The following is a 14,507-nucleotide window of genomic DNA, read 5'->3' on the forward strand; positions in this document are numbered from 1 at the left end:
TCCATGGGCTGCTTGCTAAAAAAAATGGAAGTGGTAAATCAGGAGGGAGGCAAGAGAATCCCCCTCCCTGCTGTCTGTGTGTTTTCTGCACAGACACACAGAGAAAAGGTGAGATCACGCAGGGCCAGGTGGTGCAAAAATGGTGCAAAAATTTCTGTGTCCTGCAAGAGAATGGGGTCCCTGACACAGGATAAAACTGCAGGTTTGGGGCCTTTTATCTGAGGATTTTTATGGTCCTTCTGTCCATTCTACTGTCAGATCTACTCCATGGATCCCTAGAAGCTTCTTGGAGCTCAGAAGTGCTTCGGGCTCTGGAGGATGGGAATGCCTCCCCTCCCATGAGCTAAATGTTGTGGGAATCAATAAAATTGCTCTTTAGGCAGTTAGCTCATCTCATTTTCTAGCTGCTGTGGGACTTGAGCTGGGAATTCCACTAAGTCTGATCTGAATTTAAAATTATTTTTGTTGATATTCACCCTTCGGTTAATTTGGCACAAAAATGTTTTGAGTTTAGGCAGGAGAATGACACATGCCTCATCTGTCTTTCAGGATGCAGCTTAAAGTATTTATGAAAATAATTCAGAATCTGTTTTAACCTGCTGTAACAGTTGTGCAGCAGAGGATGGCATGGAATTGTACAAATAATGTGGTTTATATCCCTACAAAAGACGTTTGGAATATTGCATGATCATGCCTGAGGGTGTTAGTTACCTACAGTGACCAGAAATAACAATTCTCTATGAGAAAGGAAAAAGATAATACAAAGGATAATGCAAAAGAAAAAGAAAACAAAACTTGGATAGCAATGTTTCTTCCATGTTTTATTTCATTTTTCACTCTGAGTTTCATAGCAAAATTCAGTGGATTGGAAGATCTCTCCCTGACATTAGAGGTTTGCTACTGGTCATAGTGGCAAACAACGTCCTGCTCTGGGCTCTAGGCCTGCTGCAAACCCACCAAAGGCAACAAAAAAATTCCATTTACTTTGATGTGGTTTGGATAAGATTTAAATCCTTTTTAAAAATAGATGAACTTGGTCTTTTCCATCTCTGGCTTTAGAGATTCTCATTTGCCAGGCATCTTCCACTTGTGGATATCCAAGTGTTGTTCAGCAGTTCTGTGTGTTATCTTTTTCTCTGTGTGTGCACTGACAATAATATTCTGAAATTCATTTCACCAAAATGAGATTATCTGTCATTGGAAAGTGTGAATAATGGTGTGCTGATCATCAGCATATGGGAAATCAGTTGTTCAATTTTCAGTGGGCCGCAAAAGACTTAGAAAAAAGAGTTCTTGAAATCAGCAGTAATTGACTTTTTTGATGTTCCTGGAGAGGGTCATGAGAAGTCCATTGGTGCAGTCAGAGTAATTTCAATGCCTGAGAAAAGGGAGATTCCATTTCCTACATCAAGCTCAATATTTCTCTTTTTTTTTTCACTCTGGGAAAGATTAATGAGATATCTGAGGGTCTGACCCAAAAGTCTCTGCTGAAAATATGAACCTTTCTGGGAATGCACTAATGAAGGCAAAAAGGTTTTATTTCAGGGGGTACAAAGCCACTTTCCCAGGTGGAGATGTTGTGGTAGAAGGGATTTCCTGAGCTTGACTGTCTCCTTCTTAAAACACATTTTGCACAGACTTTTATCCAGTAATTTGAGTGGAATTACATAGATGTAAAGACTATTGGAATGAATTTTTATATCTAACAGTCCAAAGGCAGAAATTAGTTATTCAGATTCTTCACTCATTCACTCTACAGGAGGGGAAAATACTGGTGGATTTAGGGACTGTGGGAATGAATCTTTAGGTGTTATGTCCTCTTCTTTCTCTTCAGGAGGTGCCACTTTTATTTTCCCAAACACATCAGTTTATCCAGAAGCAACACAAAGAATTACAACCAGGCCAGGTATGAACAATGACCACTTTTTGTGTTCTGTGATCTTACTCATTTCATCTCTTGAAATATCTCTTTCTTTTTCCCTTTTCATAAATATAAGGCTCTATTTTGAACACACACATTATATACTTAAATCACATATATATGTGTCTATATAATTGACTAGAGTGAAGTAATTAAATAGAGCAGTTTAATAAGTCCATTTCTTCCACAAAACTGCAAAATTCTGATAATTTACATATGCTCAGTATACCTGAGCTCTGTTCACTGGTTCTGTTGCACTGTCCCAGCACAGTCACCTGTCAATGCCCTTCACCTCTCTGTTTGTAACGCGAGGCTAAAATTCCCTTTTATTTGAAGTCTGTTGTGGAAAAATACTCTAAAGATGCAGGATATATGCTTCTACTGCTGTCTACATTTTATTTATGTTTGAGGCAAGCAGAACTCACAACCATTTGGTTATGAGTTTAAGAGTCTTAAGGAAAATCAAAACATAAGGAAGTTCTCAAGGTGCAAAAACCTGTGCAAGTTTTGTGGATGTGCTGATTTGTGAAAGGCTGATGGGGATAATTAAAGGTGAGGATGTGGCTATGAAGGCAAAAATTTTATTTTTATCATCCTTCACCACAAAAAATGCTGGAAAAATGCCTAATCTGGACATTTGCTTTTCCAATAATGAGTGCAGAGTACTAAGGGACATCAAGAGAAGTTGCAGCAAATACTGAATTTAAAGGAAATCCAGGGGCAAAAATCCAAGTGCTCAGAAGGGACATGCACTGGAATTGGCTGAGCTCTGGTGAAAAGAGATATTGGCACATCAAAAAAGGGAGTTTGAACAAGAATTATTTTATTTGTGCTCTAGGGTAGAGTGCAGGACGGTACACACAGATATTATTTTATACAGTCTTGTATACATGTATATATGCATGTCTGTAGATTTGGTAATTGATAATGAGAAAATAGAGAAAAGGAAACAACTACCAGGCCATTATATCAACAAATTCAACTTGTTTGGATCCTTGGAAATCAAACTCTGCTAGATTTGTTTGTTTATATTAATGGCTAAAAGGGGAACTGCTGATCCAATTTATACATTTGGCTTTCATAAGGCATTCACCAAAACACCCCACAACTATTTACAATAGAAATTAAATCAGTGTATCATAAGAAACAAATTAAGCACTGGCTAATTATCCTGTCATCAGTAATGGACATCTTAAGTTATTTTGGGATTGTTCAGCCTGGGGAAGAGAAGCTTTGGGGTGATTGAATTGTGGCCTGAAGGAGCCCCAGGAAAGATGGAGAGAGACAATTCCCAAGGGCTGGGGGGTCAAGACACAGGGAAAGTCTTCAAACTGAAAAATTACAGGTTTAGATCAGTATAAGGAAGAAATCCTTCCCTGGGAGGGTGGGCAGGGCTGGCACAGGGTGCCCAGAGCAGCTGTGGCTGCCCCTGGATCCCTGGCAGTGCCCAAGGCCAGGCTGGACACTGGGGCTTGGAGCAGCCTGGCACAGTGGAAGGTGTCCCTGCCATGGCAGGGGTGGGAATGGATGGGCTTTAATGTCCCTTCCCACCCAAACCACTCTGTGATTCCACAATTTTGTTGTTACTTAAACCCAGGGATTCCTAAACAGGATTCCTGTCCAGGTACCCACGAAGTTCATTAGGGAGAAACAACTTGGCAATCAGTGAACAACTGAAAACACAAGCTGATAAATGCAGCACAAGGCACATGTTATTTGCATATCTTACTGATTCCAAATTAGCCCCCTTCACTCATGAAGGAACAACTTAACAGAGTTATCTTTATTTATGGCACAGTGACAGCCAAAGATGTGAACAAATGAAGAGCCAGGGTGGAGAATCCCGTGGGAAATGGGGCTGTGCCATTAAACACCCCAGCAGTGTGGCCTTGCATGGAAAGCTGTGTCAATCATCCCTTATCAAAAAGGCTCTTTGCAGAGTTTGGAGGTGCTTAGAAATGCCTGGGAAAGCCATGGGAGTATGGAAAAATCTTTGGAGCATGTTGAGAGATACAGAGGTTTGAAGTTGTTCAAATCACAGTCTGGGGTTGAGGAAACTTGATATAATTATCAAAATAAAGAGAGTGACAGAGTGCCTGCTTAGTGTCAGTATAAGAAGAAGTGATATTCCAAATAAATTAAACATTTTCATGGAGCATTAAAGCAGACTGGGGCACCCAGGAGCTCCCAGGGACACTGGGGAATGTCAGCACAAATAGGGATGAGAAAACAAAGCAGAACTATGGGAACAATCACCAAACATAAATCCAGAGGCCCCAAACTCTCAGTAATTCCCAGCAGAAATGAACATACAACATAAGACCACAGGGACCTGGTGTCCTGCAGGAAAAGGTGTTCCAAAGGAGAGGATTTCAGGCAAATGCTGGAATGAGTCTGTTTTCCACTGGACTTGAATCAAAATTGGGATTTTTTTTTGTTCCCTGACCAGGTCTTTGATTTCCATATTTGTTTCATCCTATGTGTGATGGAAAAATAAAATGTTAATTTTCTCTAGAGGAAAAGGTTCTAAACCACCTATCAAACGTGGTGAGCTCCTTCATTCCAGCATTTTTATCTAACTCACATTTAAAATGACACTTAACAAAATGTTTTGTGTCAGCATCTTTCTGCATTCACACAATTACTTGGAATTGCACTTTGGTTTTAGGGTTCTTGTGTGCAGAACTAAATATTTTCTACAAAGAACTGTAGTGATTTTGGAAGTGTTGTTTTAATTTATCTTTTACAATTCAAAGTTGATGGATGTCTTCAAAGTCAGAATTTTTATTCAGAGAAAAAGGGGTTTTTTTTCCGAAATTCAGTTTTCTTTCAGGAAACTGTTTTGTTGGCTTATTCTGTGGTTTTCCTTTGAGTTAAATGTCACATTTCAACCAGACTGCAAAGAAGCTTTCCCATAACAAAGCATGTTCATGTGAGAGCAAAAGCAGACCCTGGGGACAGCCACTTGATGACATGAAAAAGGTCAAAAATGAGGAGTGGGGGGAATAAATAATGTTCAGTGGGAATCAGCCAAATCCTGGGGTGCAGTTCTGGAGAGAGTAATTAAGCACTGCCATTGTTAAGGCACTACAATAGAAAATGGGAAATGAGCAGGGCTTCAGTGCAAGGGAGGATTTCTCCAGTCACCTTTACAAGAGAACACAAGGTTTCAGTGGCAATGAGGCTCTCAGGAGCTCTGGGACACATGGCTGGGCTTTGTCTCACCAAACAGGAGCATTCCCATCAGGGATCTGTCCCAGATAAGGACATGTTGTGCTGATGTCTCATGGACAAGAACAGCTTATCTGCAGTAACAACGTGTTTGTCAAGGCACGGTGCTGAACCAAGCATGAAGCTGGAGTTTTGCTCTATTTCAAGAAAAAGCTGATAATGTGATTTTTCTTCTCATGGAGAGGGTGTTGTCAAAAGATCATCTTGTGATGTGATGAGTTAAAAGGCAAGACATTTTTCTCACAGTACTGAATTTGTACCAAGTGTGTTTCAAGTACCACCAAGTAGAAGCACACACAGCATCTGCCAGGGCTGTCAGGGCACAGGTGTCTGATGGCTTGGAAATCCAAAAATGGGGGAGAGGAGAGGAGAAAGGAGAGGAGAGGAGAAGGAGAGGAGAGGAGAGGAGAGGAGGGGAGATTATTCAATCTAAAATGGACAAGGCAAAACAAACTGGGGTGCCATGTGGGTTAAATAAACAGCAGAGATTCAAATAAAGAAAAGAGATTGTGGGTGGAATTGTGCTTAGGACAATGTCTTTTCTGGGCAGGGAGTAGAAAACTGGAAGTTTGAAAACAGGTTCCTTGTGTCATCAGAATCTGGCAGGGGAATCTAGAGAGGAGGTAGAGAACCTGCCATGGAGCAGGGAACTGGCCAGGTGAGGCACAAGATACCTGCAAGCCCCCCACAGCTGAGCCCCCTCTGTGCAGACAGAACTCAGAACCCACTGGAATTATGAGCAGAGTAATTCTGGATTTTTTTTGCCAGATGGTAAAGTCTCTTATAAACAGCAGTGTTGGTCTCAGCCTGGGCAGGACATCTGCAGGTCACACTGATTCATACTGTGCTTAGAGATGAGCAGCTGTAAAATTCACAGTATTTGCTCTGAAGCTGTGGAATAGTCCCTCAAGAAATCAGGGATACAAGGTTATTCATTATGAAAATGCAGTACAAACATCAGTTGCAAATCTCAGCAAAAGCAAAGGTGTTGAAGTGTGGGGTTCTGGGAGGTGGCAGAGCTAACAGACTAAATAAATGAAAGGCAATTTGGTTGTGCATTTTACATTACACTTTATTTCCATGCAATGTTTGGAAGTGGGCAGATACATCTGCCTTGCACAGAGCCAGGCTGGGGTTGTTTCTTTGCTTTCTGGTTTCATTTCCAAACATGAATTCTGAAATAAAGCACAAGTAGTGTTGAGAGTTAAGACATCTGCACCAACTTAGTTCCATCAGGTGGGCACTGCTACCTTCCTGAGGCACTGGAAGTTACAGAAGTCTCTGATTTTGGCAGTAATTTTAGCTAATGTGTTAAAGTCAGCTGTGGAAAAGCACAGGAAACTGCCAAAGATTTCTAAGGGTAAACCAAACATTTGAATTTACTACATTTGCTTTATGAAGAAAGCTTTTATGGTTTCATTTTTTTCATTTTTTTAATATGCTAAAGCACTGAAATAAAATAGTAGGAGTATTAACTCTAAGAGTAATTACTAAGAGTAAATGAAAGAAAGGGAAATGAAAATTTAGATGTGTAAATTTAAGGAGCTTGTCCCAAGAAGCAAAACAGAATAAATCAACCAAAGCCTGTCTTCTTAAAAGGAAACACTGTTAGATGCTGAATTTGGGAGGATTTATGCATAAAATGAGGTCTTGGGGACTTTTTCTGCAAGGTTCTAGCACAGATGATTCATGATGCCAGTGTGAGCCATTCCTTGGTGTGCTGGGCTGAGGAAGGGGACTAAAGGGGGTGCCCTGAACCTTGGAAGTGATGAACTCTGTGTTGTCTCTAAAGATTCTTTGCACCACTCTAAAGATTCAGTGCAGCTCAAACTTCAGTCAACAACAGCAGACACCTCTACAGAGCACAACTGTTGTTTTTACTCTTGTTTTTAGAGACAATAAAGATGATAAAGGTTTTAACAAAGAATTCCCTGCCTGTTTCAGTAATTTTCCCAATCCTGAGTCCCCTCAAACTTGCCCTTTTTGGACATAACCACTTTAGGCCATATCTGCATGAATAAATGTATTTTTCCTTCACAGATTTGCCTTATGAGCAAGCCAGGAGATCAGCATGGACGAGTCACAGCCACCCCAGCCCTCAGTCAAAAGGTAAAAGCATCTGCACAGCTGGGGAAACATGGATTAGGCTCCAAAGGGAATTACGGGAGCTCTGGAGGGTTTTATCTGTGCATTTTTGGAAAGCCAATTGTATAGGCAATGCTGGGAGGTGTCAGTGAGCAGCCACATCCTTCCTTAAACTTAAACTTCATCAAGTCCATCACCATAGAGCCTTAAAAAGCTTTTAATGAGCTTTCAATCCTGTTGTGTCCATCTTGGAGCAGAGGGCAGCAGGAGCTCCAGGCCTGGGGACCTTTCATAGGTTTCGTGAGTAACTTCCTAACTGGAAAAATAACTATATGGGATTTTTTTTTTTCCATTTTCAGCTACTCAACCATCATCCTCAACAGTTCCCAAAACAGAAGACCAGCGTCCTCAGTTAGGTGGGTGTCACTTGGTTTGAATTCTGCCTGGGTTTGTTGAATATGATGAGAAGGGCACCCAAACTGCACAGTCTGGTTCAGACCACTCCAGCTGGAGACCACCAAAACCCCAGATGTGAGTGGGGTTTGCTCTGCAGCTGGATTTGGGATGAGTGTAATGTTTAAAGGCAGTGACAACCTTCCAGAATAAAAATGCTCTTGAAACAATCCATCTACAATTTGGGTACAAAGATGGAAGGTGGAGATGCCAAAAGACCCCAGTGGTTGAGATTCCAGCAGCTGGAAAATGTGCTTGAGCAAAAAAAAAAAAAAAAAAAAAAAAAAAAAAAAAAGAGGGGGAGTGGATTACAGCCTACAGAAACCCTTCTGAACTTGGCTCCTGAGACACAACAGGAATATTAGAGGGATTCTCAGTCTGTTGGAAAACTGAGGAGAAAGCAGAAGTTTATGGGTTTGTAGAGTAGTGGTTTAGCAAAATAGGTGCATTTTGTATTTTCAGAGCTCCAAATCCTTGGAGTGGGACCTAATCCCTTATTGCAAATTCAGCTGTATTTTGGACAGGTATCTGGAGAGCGCTCCAAAGGTCCTGAGTCAGTCATGGCTTTTGTTAACAGCAAAAGGTTAGAAGGAGGAAATAAAAGAGATTTAGAGGATATTCTTAGCTCAGAAGACTCTGAGCCAGTTTTTATCACATGGATTTTAAATCATTATTCTGGTTTTTGTTAGAGCTAAACAAGACTGTGCATGACTAGGTCTCATTAACTCATGCACAGACTGCCTGGGAAGTATTACACTGAATTTTGCCCAAACAGTGTTTTATCTAATCTGGCCTTGCAACCACAAGAATCTTCCTAGAAATATACTAATGATTTATGTAAGTGCTGAGGACCTTTTAATGGCTATGTGTGAGCTCCACAGATTATTTAAATGTGTAAGGAACATAACCTGATTGTCTTCTTGGCTGTAAAAGCCACAGGGTCGCTCAGTGCTTGCAGCCCCTCACTTTGCCTTTGGTCCTGCTGCCACAGCCCTCCCTTTTTCCCTGCTGGACTTCAGGCCAAAGTAAGTTTTCATTTCCAGAGAGAAATACTGAGATGCTACAGGCATGGTAAGGCTGACAGAGGCTCTTCTGAAAACACCAGTTGCAGGGTTGATCCATGGGATCCCTCACTGGAGTCCAGTGACAAAAGAGAATCCCAGAATCACTGAGCTAGGAAAAGACCTCAGAGGTCATTGAGGCCAAGCTGTGAGCCATCCCCACCTTGTCACCCAGCCCAGAGCACTGAGTGCCACCTCCAGGGCTTCCTTGGGCACCTCCAGGGATGGGGATTCCACCACCAGAATGCTTCATAACAGAGTTTACATTCTGAATATATGCATCTGCTCATTAATACAGTTCAAAAAGCAAATGTATGTCCTTGCACACCGAGTTTGAAAGGAAAACATGCAAATATTGCCATGCAGAGGGAGAAATTTGCTCAGGTGTTGGACCTGCTGTTTCATCAGGCAGTGCACACTGCCCTTTGCAAGGTTCAGAAATGGTACCTAAAGTATTTGACAATGCTGTTGTATGATTTTAAATCTTTCTTTCACAATTCTCTAGATCCATATCAGATTCTGGGACCGACCAGCAGCCGACTTGCAAATCCAGGTGAGAAGGGATTTTGCTCATTTAGGAGGCTTTTCTTTCTTTCACTGCTGAGTGTCCCCACTTCAGCTGTAAGACCAGACCTGGAAGGGGATGTCCCTGATTTTCCCACTCCTCAGGGGGAGCTGATGATACCCAGTGTGTTGCAGAATTTCTGAATTACACAAGGCTGGGACTGAGGAATTTAGAATCATTAAGGTTGGAAAGGACCTCCAAAGAGTCCAGCCTTTGAAGCTGGAGTTCACTTCAGTTTCCTGAACATCAGGATTTAGTTAAGGAGTGTAAGAGACCCCATCTGGTCTCCAGTTACCCCCTCCAGAAGAGTACAAATCTCTTAACCACTCTTCATCAGCTGTGTCCCAGATTCTGTTAATCCACAACACAGTATAATACTGGCATTGATGAATACAGAATTTTCGGATGAAATAAATAGGAAAAAGAAAACATAAACCAGGAAATTATAATCTATTTGCAAATAATAACTGGATTAAACACTTCAAAAATGTTCTCCCACCTCAAAAAGGCAATGGGGTGCATTGTGGATAGGGATTTGTAGCTTAGAACACAATCACAGACTCACAGAATCACTCAGGTTGGAAAACACCTCAAGGATTATCAAGTGCAACCTTGGACCAGCATGACAAGGGATCTTCTGGGTGATTTAGTAGTTCTGCTTGGGAATTGTGCAGATTTCACTGCTGTGCCTGTACAGCACCATGATCAACACCACAGGCCACCACAATGGACTGACACTGTGTGTTCCACTTGTCTGGACAGTCCCAGAGTACATTCCTCTTTCCACACAGATCTCCTCAGCCCCCAGTGACAATGGTTCTTTTTACAGCAATCTTACATCTTTTCAAGGCCTGAAATTGCCAAAATGCTGATCAGTTTCCTTTCGCTTTCTCCCAAGTGACATCAAGCACAGTTCTAGATTAGCTGATTCTCTAAACAGTTTTGTGTGGCAGAGGAAAGTAATTAAGCAAGTGTTAGGAATAGGATTTTCCAAATGGCCTGAGGTGGTGGAGGTTTCCAGGCAACACTGGTCTTGACTGGAAGTGGGGGCCTACATCCCTTTAATTTGGTCATAAATCATGGCTTGCCAAATTTTATCAAGTGTCCATTTGGTTGACTTCATTACTGTGAATGACAAGAACACGATTTGGATTGGGATGCCTTTTTAACATTTGGGTATGGAATTCCTCCACGCCATCATTCCTGTGCTTTAACATGTTTTGTGTGTTTATAAATCGGTGGAATTACTCTCTCATTAAAAGGAAATTGACAGCAACCATTTATTTTCATAGGACTATATATTACATTTGGAAGGCAAGTGTTTATGTTAGAACATATGTTGGATTGCTTATTCAAAAATTTGTGTTTTGTCCAGTGCTGAACTGTTTATTGATTTTCAAAGCCTAATCCTCTTGTTATGTTTCATGTATTAAAACTTGCATGCCTTGCTCATACCATGGATTCTTTTGTTTGTTTGTTTATTTAATGCATGTTAATGGAACAGAAGAAATTCATTAAGGCCAGTTTGGATAAATACAATTTAAATGAATATGGGTTTCAGTTGCACTGAAGTATAAACTGCTAATGGGTTTCAGATGCTGTTCTAGCTCGATACTGTAATTGCTACTATAAGCTTTCTAAAGAAAAGCTTGTTTATTATACCCACATAGCTGGTTTGGATAAGAAAAAAAGAAAGAAACCCAACCTATTCCTGGTCAGAGACGTAGTTCAGAGTTAGCACATCCAGGCTGGTTGGCAAATTCTGCTGACACCGTGCTTGTGAAACAGATTGCATCGCAAGCTGCTTCAGCTGCTTTTTGCATCATTTCAGTGTTGCTTTGTTAAGAAATGCTAAGCTTCTAACATGACTACCAGTGGCAAGGCCCTTTGAAATCTACTTTCACTTGTCTAAAATGCACAAATTTTGTTGCCCTACCTCACTTTTGCAAAGTTCACGGCAGACTGTTTCCTTTTTGTGGTGGAATTGGCAGAGAGTGAGAAAAATACAACAGCAACATTTTGTGTCTTAACATAAAATAATCATTTTGACTCATTGGAAGCAGAATGATGACAAGGATGTATTTTATGGACCTTTTCACTGTTCCTGCAGTTGTTTTGCCCTCTGGTTGTATGCAGTGTAACAGCAAGCTAATAAGTTTCCGTTGTGCATTTCCCCAAATGCTGCAAAGGGATGATATGGTTTGGCACGGGCCCAGCTTGCTCTGAACTTCTCCATTTTGTGTGGGCTCATTCCATAGCAGGGAACATTTAGTTGCAACATAATGCTGTGAGAACAAGCCGAGTGTTACGCAAGTGAAAGCTGTTTGTGCTGAACTTTAGAGATTAGTTTCCTAAATGAGCGCTGTATTATTTCCCCATCAATTGTCTGCGCTGAATGACATTAGGTAACAATTAAATCTCCATGGAATGGCATTCTGCCACTCACATGAGGGAAAACACGACACATTACAATTATCCCCGCTCTTCAGGGTTTTGCGAGACAGTCCTGGGAGAAGGGGGACTGGCTGATAGAAAGAATTAGGAGCCAACATCACAACATTTCCTAATGGGGTCCTCGGGGAGAGCCTGCAGCGTCGATGCCTTGACATTATTAATGCCAGCCCTGACATTCCCGCTCTGTTCCTCCCCGCAGGCAGCGGGCAGATCCAGCTGTGGCAGTTCTTGCTGGAGCTGCTTTCGGACCGGGCCAACCTGAACTGCATCGCCTGGGAGGGCACCAACGGCGAGTTCAAGATGACGGACCCCGACGAGGTGGCGCGGCGCTGGGGCGAGCGGAAGAGCAAGCCCAACATGAACTACGACAAGCTCAGCCGCGCCCTGCGCTACTACTACGACAAGAACATCATGACCAAGGTGCACGGCAAGCGCTACGCCTACAAATTCGACTTCCACGGCATCGCCCAGGCCCTGCAGCCTCACCCCCCGGAGTCGTCCATGTACAAATACCCGTCGGACCTGCCCTACATGAGCTCGTACCACGCGCACCCGCAGAAGATGAACTTTGTGGCTCCCCACCCCCCCGCCCTGCCCGTGACATCCTCCAGCTTTTTCGCTGCCCCCAATCCGTACTGGAATTCGCCGACTGGAGGGATCTACCCCAACACCAGGCTGCCAGCTGCTCATATGCCTTCTCATCTTGGCACCTACTACTAAGTGGGGTGGGGAGAGCAAACAGCAGGCAAAGCAAAGCTGCTTCTCACTGGGATTCGGTCCCTGAGGAGTGGCAGTGAACTCTGTTGGAGTACTCAAATTAAGTGCCTAAAGGAACAAGTGAAGGTTTGGCTGGGATTAAAAAAAACCCAAAACCACGTTAAAAATAGATGTCAAAAAGACTTTTTTGTAGTAGGGATTTAAAGGAAATATCCAAGAAGTATTAAGATACTAAAATGTAATGTATATGGGCATCGACTCTGTGGACCAAACAACAAGAGACTATTGTAGGTAGAAGCATGAAATGATAAGGAAAACCTAAGGAAGCTGGTGGTCTTAAAAAGTTGATAAGCTTGTGTGTAAAGTTTGATATCATGCTAGTGCAAAACTGGGACTATACTACAGCAATATAAGGATAAGTCTACAGTGACCTAACATACAGTATATGGATCATTACAAAAGAGAGGGAAAAGGGAAACAAAAAAGGAAAATAAAAGCCTATCTGTATTTAAAAAAATATAAACATATCAGCAGAAGAGACTGGTTAGTGTGGAAGCTGATTTGGAATAGAACAGCAGTGTTGTAGTTAAAGTCAAATGAGATCCATTCATCAGAGCAAATCAGCTACTCAAACTGTGAAGACAACCCAAACTTTCAGATTCCTTGACAGTTTTACAGGAACCCTGAGCCAAACGTGGGAAATGAGAACGTGCTGGAGGGCAAGTGCATGATTGTAGATCAGAGGCCTGCACCTGATAGAGGAAGCAGGAAGGAGAAAGAGGAGGATGAAGGTGAGAAGGGGAGGAAAGAAACTTCTTGACCAGTAGAGACTGAAAGGACTGAAAACTTTGTAGCGTCGGAACTATGAAGAAACACTTGTTTGGACTTGTGGAACATATTGCTCAGTATTATACCATTCCCAGTATTTCAGGAGGAACAGACTTGATTCAGTAGTAATAAAAAGTGGGAAAAGGGAAAAAGCAGAAGGAGCGAGAAATCAGAATATGCATCTCTCTTTTTTTTTTTTTTTTTAGGGAAAAAAACCAAAAGCAAAACTGGAATTGTGTCTGATATTTAAAAGTTACCAGTCAGAACCTCATCATTACTAAGGGAGTTTGTTTTCTATTGGTTAGAGCAAGAGACAACCCCTGACTGCCAGAATCAGAAATCACCTGAGTATTTTTGTTAGGCGGGCGCCAGTTTTTCTTACCGAGTCGCGAACGCTGTGCGTTTGTCAGAGTGAAGTATACAAGTTCAATGTTATTTTTTTTTCCTTTTTATATAATTATTATATAACTTATGCATTTATACACTACGAGTTGATCTCGGCCAACCAAAGACACACACACACAAAAAACAAACAAAAAAAAAAAGGGACAATCCAAAAAAAAACTATTGTGGCCTTGAATTTTAACTCTGTATGCTTAATGTTTACATTATGAACATATTAGTCCTTAGATTGCAGAATGTATGTAATAAAATAAGCTTGGCCTAGCATGGCAATTTCAGATTGACACTGTGGTTTGCATTTGTGTTTGCATTTTTTGTGTGTGACACCCGTGCCAGGTCTGCTACTCACCAGGTTAAAATAGGCCAGGATTTTTGGGCTGTGAAAATGTAGGAGCAAACAGCCTGAGTTTAAAGTGCACAGGTGCTGTGTGTCTTCTTTTCCAGACAGTTCTGCTGAAACACTTCCAGTCCTTCTTCAACAGTGCCTTGCCATCCCTGTGCTGAGTTTCTCTGGCCCAGAGATTGCAACCATCCCCAATTAATTCATCGACAGCTCCACGCCCAAGGCTGGAAATGAAGCCTAAGGGAGGCCTCTAAGGAAGAGCATTCATGCTCAGAAATGATCTTTTGTTGAAGTTATGCTGCAAAATCTCAGCCTGAGATGTATCTTCCTCCTGAATTGTGTGTTGAATTGCTTTGCCCCCTTGCCCTTCATACATTTTGTATCATTATTAGTAAATAAAGTGAATAATGAATAATTTCCATTATTCCCCACTTTAGAATGGAGTGT

General features: G+C 41.7%; 1 protein-coding gene across 7 annotated transcripts in view; it reads left to right on the top strand.

Annotated features, from left to right (window-relative positions):
- ERG (ETS transcription factor ERG) overlaps window positions 1-14,001 on the top strand; it is a 141,039-nt gene extending 127,038 nt beyond the window's left edge. For 5 of the 7 annotated variants that reach the window (XM_039729378.1, XM_039729382.1, XM_039729380.1 and 2 more), the window contains 5 exons: window positions 1,835-1,906; window positions 7,193-7,261; window positions 7,597-7,653; window positions 9,257-9,304; window positions 11,970-14,001. In XM_039729378.1, coding sequence (XP_039585312.1) covers window positions 1,835-1,906; window positions 7,193-7,261; window positions 7,597-7,653; window positions 9,257-9,304; window positions 11,970-12,490 — 767 coding nt within the window. In that variant the 3' untranslated portion in view covers window positions 12,491-14,001. The other 2 variants (XM_039729385.1, XM_039729381.1) reach the window with 2 other exon arrangements.
- Window positions 14,002-14,507: the final 506 nt, after the last annotated feature.

Source organism: Passer montanus, unplaced genomic scaffold, assembly GCF_014805655.1.
Source record: "Passer montanus isolate IOZ18808 unplaced genomic scaffold, ASM1480565v1 scaffold69, whole genome shotgun sequence".
Lineage (NCBI taxonomy): Eukaryota > Metazoa > Chordata > Aves > Passeriformes > Passeridae > Passer > Passer montanus.